The sequence below is a fragment of the Branchiostoma floridae genome, chromosome 1, assembly GCF_000003815.2.
Source record: "Branchiostoma floridae strain S238N-H82 chromosome 1, Bfl_VNyyK, whole genome shotgun sequence".
Taxonomy (NCBI): domain Eukaryota; kingdom Metazoa; phylum Chordata; class Leptocardii; order Amphioxiformes; family Branchiostomatidae; genus Branchiostoma; species Branchiostoma floridae.
The window spans coordinates 17,675,370-17,689,568 of record NC_049979.1 but is presented as its reverse complement, the minus strand read 5'-3'; the positions used below and the strand labels follow the sequence as shown (position 1 = coordinate 17,689,568).

Sequence of the window (14,199 nt, the reverse complement as noted above, 5' to 3'; positions counted from 1 at the left end):
TGTTATGGAAGTGTGGCCTATAACCAGTAAGGCAAGAATTAAATGTGTTAACGTTCAGGTATTATGACCGGGAGGCATTGTAAAATGTGATTGTGTCTCATACTGGAATCAATAGTTATGCTCCTAAATTAAGGTTGAGTAGACACTAGTGAATGTTTGCCATATATACAGATGAAAGTGAGGAGGAAGATGTACTGCATCTGCACAAGAAAAAGACAATCAACAACTATTATCCTGAAGGCTATACAACCAGGTACAGGCAACCTAATCTTTCATTACTTTTGCACACCAGAAATTATTCTTCATTGTAAACGTGTTAGGAACTTTCATAATTTCTTGCTGTCCTCTCAGAGGCTTCTACATCTATTGCTGAGTTGTATGATTTGTTAATTTGAATCTACTTTTTCATTGGTAAATGTAAGAGGTCCTATCCTAAAGTATGTGTATGTATTTGCACTGTCAGGGAGAAGGAACTGATGACTCGGTCCTTCCAGCTGCTGGCCTCTTTAGAGTACAATAACCACATTCTGCAGAACCAAATGACCGTTGTGGACAACTTTATTGAGCTTGTGGTGAGTTAACTGTCTCTATACATGCCTGGTAGAACACCTGATGAGAAAACATGTAGACTTGCATATGGATCCTAGTTTTTCATGTAGTTTAATTCACCTTTTGACATTTGAAACAACTCTGGGAATGTTTTAATGCATAATGTATATACATGGCTTAGCTTTATTTCATTTCAAACCCCATGCCCCAAAAATTATCAAATATGATACATTTACACTTGGTCAATTATTCAAAAAGCCCAATCAACTGATTACTACCAGACTATTCATTGATAAAGATAACAAACCTTAACATGACTTTGTACATATTGTACATACTACTATATCCTGCGTTTTTTTGATTGCAGGTTGAGGAGGACATGTAACAACTGCTACACACTATGGAACTCACATGTCCTGACATACAAGTTTACAACATACTATGACCATTAATATTGAGCTATTCTACTCACTCAATAAAATTAGCTTTAATCCTCTACAGGTTTTTGTCTTAATCTATAGAAATAATGGCAACCTCTTGGCTATTAGGTCTATGTACAAAAATGCACTTAAAAAGTGCAGAAAGGTAGTTCAGTAGAAGAAAGAGAATATGAAAGAGTTTACAATGTCTCAAGTCTTGTGCTGATGAGTAAAGTCCAGTGGTTCCAACCTGTGGCGACGGCTCAGCTCCATATCCATTGTACTGCCGGACTGGATTATGATGTTAGGCATGGGCACCACTGGGGTAGTAAAAGGCTCTGTAGGGCGAGAGAGAATTGGCAAAGGGTAACATCTCTCTCCATCAAAGTCAGCTAAAAATCCGAAAGGTTCAATGTATTGTGGAATTTTCCTGTCAAAAATGCAAATATTCCGAATCTAAAAATCTCCATTCAGATTGACAGTAAATCATGGACACATTTGCATAATTTTTTCACATTTCCAGCGTTGAGTATGGCAGGCATATTTCAAGATGCTCTTGACTCAACAACGTTACATTTATGCGTTATGAATATCACCGTACTGTGTAATGATGAGATTCAACTTATATTGTAGAAAAATTACCAAACAGTGACTTTGTCCTTACGTTTTGATTGCTCTTATACTACAATACATACTGTACAATGTACATGGCCTTAGACAGAGTATGATCAGTTTGCAGTGTTGAGAGACACTTTTACAACTTGTACCTTCCACTCCACCTTCTGATGTGTCCAGGTCTTCATCAGCTCTCCATTGGAACCCATCCTCCTTCTCCACTCCCTCTGCTTTGTCTGCATTAAATGTTGGTGGTGCAAGTACTGCATAACATTGCGAGAATTAAAAAGACTTCACATTGCAACCAGTGGATTATTTATTCAAATAAAGCATGGAGATTAGACTATTACAAACAAAACTTTAAAAGCCTTTTTCCTCAGTAAGTTTTTGTAAATTTCTTCTTTAATTCCATACCAAATCGATTAGGTTCTCTGAATTGCCCTCTACTATTTTTTTTGAACTGACAAAAATTCGACTTTGAAGCCACTAAACAATTTTCGATTTTCCAGTATACCAAGTTGGCTTAAGTGGCTTTATAAGCTTCTGTGAATGTGACATACTTTACTTTAATAAGTTCCAACAAACAGCTACACCTCCTATAGCTATATGATCTGCATGATAGAAGTGCCGGGATAAGTTGGTTGTCTGCTACAGATTGTTTACTTTTTCAAGCTGAAGGCTTATCATACTTTATGTTATAAAAGCCATTATCTTCACTCCAGACTTTTTGCAAAATGTGTTGATTCTTTTTTTCACCTTGTCACTCCATTTTTTTAAAGTCTGAGAACCAATAATTAAATTGGTATGGCATTAAAAAAGTCAATTAGGAAAAAATGAGGCACCAAGAGGTTCATATAGCCTCCTTGGACAGTTGGAGGCACCAATTTTCCCTTCTTACCCATGCTTAATCTTCTCTTTAAGTATGTCTTGGTATTGTACATCCTGTCAGTCACTGGTCGTACCACCTTATTCCAGAGCTTGGCATCATTGCGATGGCAGAGGTAGTATGTAATTGCAGCCAGCAGTCCAAATACAAATGTAGCCTGTATGAAACAATAACAGAGCTAATTATTAATGCACAGAGGCCATAGATAATCTATCCATACTGATTCTTGAAGAAACATGGAAATCTGTCAATAGAACCTAACCCCAAGGAACAAAACGATTAAAAATGTACTAGCTACTGCAGTTTTTGACTGTTAATCATTGTGTGGCATACTATGGGTAACATGTGGTGTACTATGGGTAACTAGGACATTACACATTGGCCATACATCAGTTTTGCATTACAGTAAAGATACATAAAAATAAGTGGTCCAAATAAATTCTGAAGCAGAGGGTAAGTGACAGATAATATTGATCAAATGTGTGAACAAGAAAGAAAAAAGCATACAAAAAGTAGGGCTATCTTGAAGCTGTAGTGGACGGGATTTCCATACACACGAATGTAAAACTGAAGGGTGTGCTCACAGTTGGTGGAGCTGTCAACTCCCCTGTATAAATAATAAAGAGATCAAGCATGATACACAAAGCAATACTGCACACAATTAGCATAAACTTTGATACAAGGTACTAAAATTAGGAAAAGAATTAACTTGTACTCTGTTCTGCAATTCCATGAGGTAGTGTTGTGTGGTAAAGGTTAGAATCAGCCTATAGAAGTAAACTGAATATATCCATATGCTATGCTACTATACTACTTTGACTCAGTTTGAGTACATCAATAATCTAGGAATACATTGTGAGAATCAGGTATAACTAAACTACAATTGTAATGATCCAGGTCCATATGAATGATGATTATATACGAAAAAAACAAACATGGGATGAAACAATGTATAAGAATGGGCATATGGATACTTGTTTGAAAAACGGAAGAGTAGGTAGTATTCAGGTACGGCTCCCAGGTTTGGGACCAGTTGACACCAAGGAGAGTCCATTGGCCAGATCCAGCTGCCAAACGAGAACAACAAATATAATCGAGGCAAAGATAAACATTGTAAAATCATGCAAACAAATCACAATACATTATTTATAGGTAGTGTTTGGACCTGACATTTGGGCTCACAGCAACCTGGTAGCGACAACAGTTCAGCACCACGGAGAGACTCTATAAGCATTTGTAACAAGAAAATTACACACAAACACATTGTCATAAAATGGATAGATATTCCTTTGTGCACATAGTATAGTCCACAGCTAGGGAATACAAGGTTCATTGGAAAATAACTGACCTGATGACATTTTGGTTCTGGCTAAAAATCCTGTCAGTTGCTAGCACACTGGACCCTGGCCACCACATGGCTGGAGCATCTTCCCTGTCAACAAAGGAATAATAATGACTTTCTAGATATGCCAAAATGGCCAATAAAAGTCACGGTAAAGTTTCTAAAGCCTTTTCATTGCTGACACTAATTAGTAGCTAACCTAACAGCACAGAATCTACCTGAAGTGAGGGTTGTACAATTCAACCTGTTCCTGACTCCACATCTCAACATTACTGAGAGAATTCCATCCTCCACCAATCAGCAGTAGGGTGTAGTTTCCCTTGTACTCAACAGATGTCCTTGTCACAAGGTCATTCACCTTAAAGAATGGTCTGAAGGCTAAAAAAAAAAAGATGTCAAACATTAAAACTTCTGATGATTATATCTAATCCTTACTCCTGGTTGAATATGATAGATGCTCATCATATGGTCTGTAAATGTATGCTCTTAAAATGATGGGTTCACTGATAAATCAACAGTCTGTAGTATCAACAGGTGATGCCAAATCAACACAGCTCATTCAAAGAACATATGGCTTACAGATTACTGGTATTCTACATATACATTATATAAGATCAGGGTAAAACAGTAGTGTGGTGCTAATGTGCCATAGATATCAACTATGGCTTATGCACCTTTGTTCAAGTAGAAGCAGGGAATGTCAGGATCAGTCTGCCGACAGCTGTACTTAGTAATGGAGTATGGGAGGGAAGTGGCTGAGTCAAACAGGACCTTCACTGACAAGGGACATCCCAGCATCACTCTGGTTGATAACACTCCCTAAACAACAAATACATGTATATCAATATATCAAGTTATACTGGCAATAGAAATACAAAATGCTGGTACATAAAATCAACTTACATCCATATAGTTCAACTGGTGTAATTTACCTTGCAATACTGATGATAATAATAAACAAATATAAATTGTACAAATGACTTACTTACACCTCTTATCAAACATAGAATTTCACACTTTGAACATAGCTTATTGCTAATAATGCTGCCTCTCCAGTGTGTTACCTGTGTTTTCTCCTGGTGAAAACAGTTCAGGGGTGCATTCCAAGGCTGTAGACAACATGTGTGAAAACTTAACTAAGTTGTCATAATGATCAACATTGGAAGAAATGTCGTATCCATTTTGAATGACAAGAAGGTAATGACAAGAAGGTAAATGACAAGATGGTAAACAGTAATGTAAAAGTCAACTGATACAATATGCAAAGATGAAATAAAAGATGGCTTCCCGCAATAATCATTTTGTCAATACCTGTCCTTGGTGCTGAAAACACACACAAGTTAACAGAACTGTCCCTGTAGTGCAGCAATGGGCCTACACATGGGGCATTTTGCCAACTACATACAGCACAGCATGTAACACTGCCTTGGGTTGGTGAACAAACCTGCATTTGGAGAGACACAGCCTGTAACTTCTCTCCAGGAGGATGCTGCTGCTTGTACACACCTGTGTCTGCAACAGTAATCTGGAGGACACATCAGTTCTATTTACTGAAACACGATTGATCAATAGTGCTACCCGATAACTTAAGTAGTAACCATACCGGACAGCATCTTGAATTTACAACACAGATTTACCAATGTTCTGGGGCAGCTGAGCATTTGTCCTATATTTTAATGGCTGTTGTAAAAACTCCTTTGCCAGGATATTGCATGAAACTGTGTATTGGAGATTCTTTTTTAATTTGTGATATGGTCTTAGGCACTAAACTAACATTCACCAGGGCAATGTCTTTTGTCCCCAGATCAGAAACATCAACATCAAGAACGCATAAATTTGTATTTGTAGTTTGACAAATAATGTTCTTCAACCCCTTCTTACCTGATAGAGCACAGAGGAGTTATGGTAGAAAACTGTCTTGTTGGAGGTGACATCCAGGAGTGTGGGTTCAGACACCCAGACTGACAACTGGAGATGATCCATGGATGTGTGCTCGTATGTCTCCGTGTCTGCAACAAGCAGGAAAACATATCAAACAAGACTATTGGGTCCATTTTTAAGTAAAGTTCAACATGATAGATGATGTACATGTATAGAGAATACAGACTGATTACCTTTGGGGTGAGCAGGGTGCAGATTCATTCTGATGTAGACTATGAAGGAGGCTTTGGTGTCCAGGAAGACATGCTGCGGAAATTGTGTGGCACTGGCATTGCTGTGCGGCTGTAGGGTTAAGATTAATAAAAAGATTCCTATAGCAAGTGTTCCAACATTTTAAAAACAAATGTATTGAATCTAAGCACTCAAAACTAAGTCAATAGCGCAAAAAACAAACACTTACTTCCTGGTAATCCTCCAGGCTGAGAAACACATCTTTTATGTTCCGTGTTGAGTACATGTATGTATAGTAATCCTGGAGAGAGGAACATGGTAATGCATCAAAATAAATGTTTAAATTTCCTACACTTAATGAGGAACCAAGCAGCAACAAAAACTGGTAAGTTAACTAAATACTGTCTGTTTTCTGAATGACCTGCCAACAAATTATACATTATGTGTTTATAATACAATGCCATAATAAAGGTAACACTATGCCATAGTAAAATTTTTGTATTGAAAGCACTTGCAGTTTAAACAACAAAAGAAAGAACTAATACCTGCACATTCTCATGAGCAGCCAGCAGGTTCTGGAAATTATTAATAGCAGCAAGACTGTATGCCTGCAATTAATGCACAGAAGCAGAGGAGGAGTTACAATTGCGTCATTTTTTTTCCAAAATAGAAAATGATTCGTGAACAATTAGTGTATTTGTGTACTGCTAAAAAAAGCACTTGAGTATGAAATCCAAAACTATAATTAAACAAACTGGACGTGCAAGACATGATATCATGCTCCTGGTATGCTGATACCATATATCATTAATTCCAGCCCATTCCAATACATTGTACCTCCATACTAACCCATTCTTGAGGTGGTTTGTAGTGGGTCATGTAGTGTACCATCCCAGAGTACACAGCCAGGGAGTCTGACGTATGAACAGGTCGGGAATAACTTATATGTGCTGGTCGGATGTTAAACTTTTTCATGTCACTGTTGTGTTGGATGTCTGGTATTTCCAACTGCATGAAGGAGTAGGGGCAACTGCGGGGAATGGTGACGGGGAAGTTGTCCACATCTGTCGTTCTGCAAGGTATGTTGCCAAGGATTTCCAAATGTTAGCAAATGATAATACATGTAGTTAAAACCTGGCATCCACAATTCAAAAACCTGCCATGTTGCTTTGCTCTATGACAAAGTTAAAAACAGAACGTAACATGAAAGTCAACAATGGAATCCAGGATTACATGAAGCAGGGGCAGAACATTGTTAGCTGTTAGTTCAAAATTTGTGATGAAGCTTTGTTGAACAGAAACTTTCAAAGGTTTTCAGTAACTTGACTTTCTAGCCTGCAATAAAATAACCATTACATTATTGTCATCCCAAGAGAAGCAGTATAAAAACAGGAGACCCTTGTTTTGATCCTGACAGGGAATAAAACATTCCAAAAAATAAACCAAAGAAATTAACTCCTCTAAATTAATATTCTGATTGAATCCATACCCTGCCAAAGCTGTCCGCATTTTCTGAATTCCAGTTAAGTAAGTTTGATGCTGCAAAATGTCTATGACTGGGATGGTCTGACTGGATATCTGAACACTATTGTTGGTAACTATGGTCAGGACCTGCAGGGAGACATGGTGTTTAACATACATCTGACCTTACAGAAAACAAATAACAGCCTCCTCTATCAATGCATTAGTTTGCATGAGAAACAGGCACTAGTAAGCCTTTGTGAACTGGTTCTCTTAACCTTCAAACAAAGGCTATGGGCAAACTGACACTGCAAAAAAAAACCAAGAGCTGACAATGTTTCTCATGATTTTTTAGACTGGTCCACGTATCTAAAAATTTATATGTAAAAATGATCTAAGAAAGAAGAAGTACAGACCTCCCTGAGTTCACTATTGATATCCATGAATATGGCAAGTGTGCTGGTGTTGTGACAGCGAATCTGCAGGTCACCAAAACTCTCTGCCAAAGACCAACCCTCACTGGGTCTCAGCTTCACGAGCCGAGTGGTGCCAGCCATCCCATACCATAACTGAAAGGACAGAAGCCAACAGCAGGTAGACAGGCTCGTCAGGAAAATATGGCTTCTTTCAACTCAGCATAGAAATATAATCAAAAGGGTCTTTATGTTGTGGTGTTGTAAAGTAACATACAAACGTTCTGTAATCTTTATTTTACGAGAAAAAAAATTTCAAAGTACAAATATTGTACTTTCTTACTTCAAAATTTGGACATACATTATAAATATCAGCAATATAGTGCATATTTCAGTCTTAATTACAATCTTAGAAATATACAATCATGGGAATCAACATTCAAGATAATACTGTGTTGCTATTACCTACATGAAGTGCACAAAGAAACACCCTGCTAAAATTTAGCCTTGTACAAAGGTAATAAAACCTATAACCTCCTGTGAATCGGTGAGGAAGGCAAAAGCCCCATCTCCAGACGGTACAAGCTGGGTGACAGTAGAGTTAGACATGAAGGTGTGAAGCCACCACAAGGTCCTTCCTGCATCTTCACTGAGAGAGACAAGAACAAGGATCTCATTTGACACACCCATTAGCCATTCTCCGTAGTTACTACTGGCATTCTCTTTTTCTTGCTTTCCCACTAAAGAAGCAAAAAGATAAAGCCAATAGTAGCTAAAGAGGTTGATACCCAGGCTAACACACAAATGTGATAGTGTCATTGATTTGAGGCACCAATCGTGCACTGTAATATACAATAAAACAGACTGAGTATTTTCAATAAACATGTAGATTTACCTGTACAAAACAGCACTGCCCCACAGGTACAGGCCTTGTGACACCATCCCCAAGAAGGACATGCCCGTCAGTGTAAGTTGGTCCTGTCCTTGGTCCTGAACATCACTTGTTAACCATGTGAAATGGTCAAACTGTGACTTAGGTGGCAGCTTATCTGATATAACAGACAGTTCCTCCCATGTGCCTTGACCAGGCTCACCAATGAACTGCATTACGTGGTAATGTTTGTCTGCATTCATGTCATTTGTTAGAACCAAGAAAAGGAATGTTTGGTTGGTCACTGGACTGATGGCAGCATCAACTAAAGTACATGCTGAATAGTCACCAGTCCTGTCCAATACAGCACAGTAAGACAAGTTCCTATGGTCAACTAATTCCACAAAGTCTATTGCCTGGTACTTGGAATCAGTCATGTCTGCCACCAAAACATCTCCTTTATCAGGTTCACCTCCAATCCCAATCACTTGGAACCTTCCAGATAGAGGATCACTTGGACCAATCAGCTTACTTACACACTTAGTTGTGTTAGCATACTCCCCCAGAGGATACTGAACAACCCCAGCAGAGGTGGCCAGAAGGAAACTGCCTGGAAACATCAGGTTACTGAAGATGGTAGGTGGTGCAGAAGTCCAGCCTGAGCACAGATTTGTCTCTTGTCTACTTGGGATCCTAAACTGGATAGTAAAGAGTCTATCAGATACCAATGGAGCTGATCTATTAAATTTGTAAAATCATATTAAAATGTGTTGCTGTCATATGAAAATGTAAATTTCCTTCTGTGTTATAGTCAAAATGACAACATGCAAACACATTCCAGCATCTGTGAATCTTTGCAAAGGAAAGTAAAACAAGATCAACATACATGTAGATTATATAACCAGTACCTGGATGACATTGTGTGTTTCAAATTGATCTGATGTGAAGACACCCAGGGTTGAGTTGCTAAACCCTGTCATTATGATAGATGGTGACAACAATGGGATGTGTACAGCATGATAGGGATCCCAGGTAGCAAGGTCACTGACACTCAGGTCAGATTTGTTTCCTAGGGCATCTGGAAACTCCAGGAGCTGGGAGTGGAAGTGGTGGATGTGGACACCTTCACTGAGGAAACATGTTGCTCATTAGGGGTGAATAAGGAAGGATAATGGAAGGTGGGGTAGATAATCAAAAAAGTAATTTATACCCAGTTAGATCAAGAACAAAAAATATTCCACACCATTAACTACATATAATAGAAACATAAATTTAAAAGGGAGAAATTGAAAGTAGAAAGTGTCGCATGACGTTGTAGAATCTTTGACCTGTTCAAAATAACAGAGAGACTGTGACATCTGGGTTTTTAGAAGCTAGAATTTAGAAATAGCTCTGCAGTCACAGGATGAATTAATATCATATAATGATCACCCGAAGAGTTGAGACAGTCAGTTATTGGATACTTTCTAGATTTACTGAAGCTAAATTTGTTGTTGTGCTACTACCTTAACATTTTCATAAGAACAGCATCTCCACCGCCCAACACCTCCACCCTTGGTAAGCTGGTATAGTTGTCCATAGGTAACGGCACCAGCCAGGCTGGCTCACAGAGAAAGTAGCAGCTGCTGTTATCATGGTCCACCTTCCAGTCTGAGAGGTAAATCAAAGTAGGATGTTACAAACACAAAGTTAGAGGATAAAATTTCAAGCAGAGCTACTGAAGTCCAAACTAATGTGTCGAGTACAATAATTATGTTGTTCATTGTATGACACAAGCAACAATAATATAGGCCAACATGATGAGATGATTGATCACAGAACATCCTGTATTGCAGCAATACCAGAAATACCCCCAACATCGTTGGTCCCAAATTTCCCAGTCTTTCGAAAGGTCAGATTGACAACAGTATGGAGGGCAGTCTAGCTTTTTGTTGGTACCTTGGCACTTAAGTGATACATGATATTCACCATAAAATGATGTGAAGTAAAGAGATATGCATCCATGTTACATGGCTTTTATGGGACATTAATCTTACTATGACAGTTTCAGAAAGACACTAAACATGAGATGCTGTGGTGACATCTAGAAGCAATGAATTGCATTCCTGTCATACCAGCCTGATCAATGAGTGCACCATGTAGCTCCATACTGCCGGAGGGTAAACTGTTGTCCACCCTGGGGCTTGCTCTGGGCAGGAACCTTACAACTGGAGTAATGCCACGTAGAGCAAGATACCTAGCTGCACTGTGAGAAACCTGTCAAGATGGAGGGTGCAGGTATTGAAATACTTTGTCATACAGTTAGTTGTCATACACATGTAAGCCTCTATAATAGTAAAATAACAGTTTGATTGGATAAAGGCAGTATCTTTATTTGGTTAAACTCAGGATTTTGCAGTTTCTATGTAAACTTACAACTGTTGCAGCTATCCAATACCTAGGCTAAGACTCACATTTTTTAGATTTATTGCCTTTGCCAAGGTTATCTTTTTGGTTATTCCATAGGGTGATGGGTCTATATGTAGGTCAATAGCATATAATTGGAGACATTGTGGATGGAATTTTGTGATTTCTGGTAAGTTTGTAGGAAGGAAGGGCAAGGAAAGGAAGGGCAGTTGCGGAAAGGAAGGGCAAGTTGGAAAATGGTACAGAGGACAGTGTGGCAGATAGTGAGCAACAGTTTCAGATGACGAACCGCAGGAACACATTATGTCTTTTATCTTCATTATAGCGTAATACGTAGGGGGTTCTTCTGAATTCAGCGTAAATCGTTGCCGAGACTGCCCATGCAGACCCTCATATATCACTACATAGATTATATTTGTACATTTCCGATGAGACGTGGAACACTTCAGTGTTATTACGATTACCTTGTTATTCTGCTTCACTTGTATCCTCAACCAATATGGAAATGAGGAATAGTCATCCTGCATGAGAAAAAAATCATCATTACGAATGAAATGTGAAAATTAGTTAGATAGTAAACAAAATATAATACAGCAAAAAAATGTCAACCCTAATCGAGAAACTCCAACAAAAACTATTAAGACTCAATTTAGATATTCTAATCAGCTTGCTTTAAGATCCTGTCCTTTCTTCACTTACAAAAACGACACTTTATCCGTGCCATTTTACCTTAGCCTTACCTGAAGTTCACTGACAACATTTTGAACACCGAGGTCTTTCCAAACATTCCCAACAGGAACTAAAGGCGAACTTGACTGCACAGCCACGCTCTCCGCTAAGTGACTATATCGGATTTCATCTACCCACCATTGAAGTTTCTTAAAGTCTGAGGCACAAATGGTTCTACAAACAATGTTGCACACAAAATAACATAGGGCAAACGTTCGGAACATGCTTGACATTTTTAACTTCCCGCCTGGCTGAAGATTCAATCCCATAAGCCTTCACGAGTAACCCTACTTCTGGAACTTTACACTACACTGAGGGGGATTCTCATATGGTAATAGGTTTATTGTTTAAGTTCATTTGCAAAATTGATTCATGTTTTTATAGTTCATTATTGAAAAACTATATTATTTTAAGCACATGTTTATCTATTTAACTCCAACTATTTTCTATTGTTGGTATTAAGGCATTTATTCATCAATAAAATCACCTCCCAATCTCGGAATATGAACTATGCCGTCGGAACATAACCTCGTGAAATCTCGCGAGATTGAACAATTTGAGACTTTTCGCGGGAAAGAAAGGTGCTCCTGGTATCTGGTCGAACCAGTTTGCAGGTCTTCCACGCTCATATCTGATCGAAAATGGGGGTAAGTTTCCGATAGTGATATCAAAGAAACAGTTTGTTATATTCTGATTCTCATTTGGTCGCGGTTTTTCTTTAATGGTGTTGTGTTCTTGTACAGTTCAGACGAGTAAGAGGCAGGCAGAGGGAGGGGGGGGGGCACAGGATCAGAGATGATAAAAATTTCACGATCGAGTTCTGAAAAAGCTCAATACAGATTTTCTTTCACTTTACCAGTGTGTTTATAAACAACTCTAACGTTTATTGAACTATTGACTAACGTAGGTATCAAATTATGAGGTTAACCTCCCTTGAGCTGACGTTGACTTCACCAACTTACACTTCCAGTTGGTTTATTATAAACCAAATTAATTATTAGCTTGTTATTAATTGCGGGAAAGATTCTTAATGACAGGCTAGCCTTCCATTAGCCCCTGTCATAGATCAATGTGTAACGTTAAAGGCCTTGAACAAAGTCGGTCACAATTATTGATATCAAATATGGTGAAATTGCAATATTATATATGGATATTATAGACACATGGAAGGGTTAATCTTCCTTTGAAAAGAACTATTTCTGGTGAAGAAAAGAGGTTGAAGATAGGTTTGTTCTAGCTTGTAAAAGGGACAGACAGTACCAAGTCACAAATACGTTTAAAACTCACATTTATTTTTTGTTTCAGAGGAAATCAAATAAAGGAAAGGAAAAGAAGAAGAGGAGAAAGGAGGTGAGTTTCATGTTCAAGAGTTACTATGTCTTCTGTTGAGGCCAAGGTTTTTAAATGCATGAAAAAGAAAAAAAGGAGCTTTTGTTATCTTGTAACATTACAAAGTTCTGCGCATATAACATACCTTTGGAAATTGATTTTTTTTTTAATTCTCTACAGGAACAGGCAAAGCTGGCAGCCTCCTTCACTCTTGTGGAGGCAGCAAACAAGGTAAGACAGAAGTGGGTTTCACTGGACCAATTCTCTTGTTTATATTGCTGTTAGAATTACTCAATCAATTGGTTAGCTTTTGCTTGACCTTAATCATGATTCTGAATGTAGGAAGTCCTTAAGCTGAGCAAGCTGTTTCATTCCATTTGTAGCAAGAAGACCCAATGGCAACAATGGCTCCATTCAAGAAATATGAAAGGAATGGGTGAGTACATACATGAACTCAAAATGAACTTACCTCTGGAGGTATCTCAGTACAGTTAAGTATTTTATACATTTGTACCTTCTACCTTGAATAGGCCTTGATCTAACTTGTTACGTTGTTTAATTGCATGATATTTAGTGTGGCCAGAAATGTGTATAAGTAATTTCAGTATGTTGTGTTCTAATTAAAATCAAATGGTGTTTTACAGGCTGAATCTGGCCATTGAGTGTAAAAAGGTGGCTGAATTGGACAAGGACACAGTGGACTGGGCCTTCTCCGTTACTAAGGACAACATGCAGACATTGTAGGTCATCAGACACAAGAATTTTTTGAATTTTTTTATATCTTGAAATGTAAATGTTATTTGTATTGCCAAGTACTAGTAAAAGCCAAAGTTGCATTGAAAGTTAACAGATATGCACACTTAGACACATTGAAGAAAGGATGATTCTGATGATAATGGTTGTAATGATGACATAACAGCAGTGACCAAAGTGTGTGTTTGCCAGGTATGAGGAGAGTAACTGGGGCTGGAATGATCGTCTGAAAAAAGAGGAGCTGACAGAAGACAAGGCCTGGTACCTGGTGGCCAGAGACCAGGATGGCCAGCCCATTGCCTTCTCACACTTCA

General features: G+C 38.3%; 3 protein-coding genes across 7 annotated transcripts in view; 2 read left to right on the top strand and 1 right to left on the bottom strand.

The window, feature by feature from the left end:
• LOC118414513 (cation channel sperm-associated protein 1-like) overlaps positions 1-1,008 on the top strand; it is a 5,716-nt gene extending 4,708 nt beyond the window's left edge. For both annotated transcript variants that reach the window (XM_035818597.1, XM_035818604.1), the window contains exons 10-12: positions 172-253; positions 464-572; positions 917-1,008. In XM_035818597.1, coding sequence (XP_035674490.1) covers positions 172-253; positions 464-572; positions 917-934 — 209 coding nt within the window. In that variant the 3' untranslated portion in view covers positions 935-1,008. The remainder of the gene's footprint in view (positions 1-171; positions 254-463; positions 573-916) is intronic.
• A 130-nt stretch (positions 1,009-1,138) lies between these two features.
• On the bottom strand, positions 1,139-12,074 carry LOC118414491 (cation channel sperm-associated protein subunit gamma-like). 4 transcript variants are annotated; one of them, XM_035818563.1, is made up of 24 exons: positions 11,815-12,074; positions 11,539-11,595; positions 10,783-10,924; positions 10,174-10,318; positions 9,577-9,796; positions 8,693-9,366; positions 8,332-8,446; positions 7,801-7,953; positions 7,413-7,534; positions 6,773-6,995; positions 6,469-6,531; positions 6,153-6,224; positions 5,926-6,034; positions 5,693-5,820; positions 5,256-5,336; positions 4,876-4,920; positions 4,486-4,630; positions 4,030-4,189; positions 3,818-3,901; positions 3,444-3,536; positions 2,977-3,076; positions 2,482-2,626; positions 1,736-1,846; positions 1,139-1,306 (listed from the first exon to the last, which is right to left on the bottom strand). In XM_035818563.1, exons 1-24 carry the CDS (start codon positions 12,070-12,072, stop codon positions 1,179-1,181), a joined length of 3,573 nt encoding a protein of 1,190 aa, XP_035674456.1. In that variant the 5' UTR covers positions 12,073-12,074; the 3' UTR covers positions 1,139-1,178. The 4 variants fall into 4 exon arrangements, with proteins under 4 accessions (XP_035674456.1, XP_035674466.1, XP_035674478.1 ...); XM_035818573.1 differs by lacking the exon at positions 3,444-3,536; XM_035818585.1 differs by lacking the exons at positions 10,783-10,924; positions 11,539-11,595; positions 11,815-12,074 and having other exon boundaries at positions 9,577-9,791; positions 10,174-10,304.
• Positions 12,075-12,326: 252 nt separating this feature from the next.
• The window catches only part of LOC118411483 (N-alpha-acetyltransferase 40-like), a gene marked incomplete in the record, with an annotated part of 3,538 nt that continues 1,665 nt past the window's right edge, over positions 12,327-14,199 (top strand). The window contains 6 exon segments of the mRNA XM_035813774.1: positions 12,327-12,450; positions 13,109-13,153; positions 13,313-13,363; positions 13,516-13,568; positions 13,777-13,872; positions 14,078-14,199. Coding sequence (XP_035669667.1) covers positions 12,445-12,450; positions 13,109-13,153; positions 13,313-13,363; positions 13,516-13,568; positions 13,777-13,872; positions 14,078-14,199 — 373 coding nt within the window.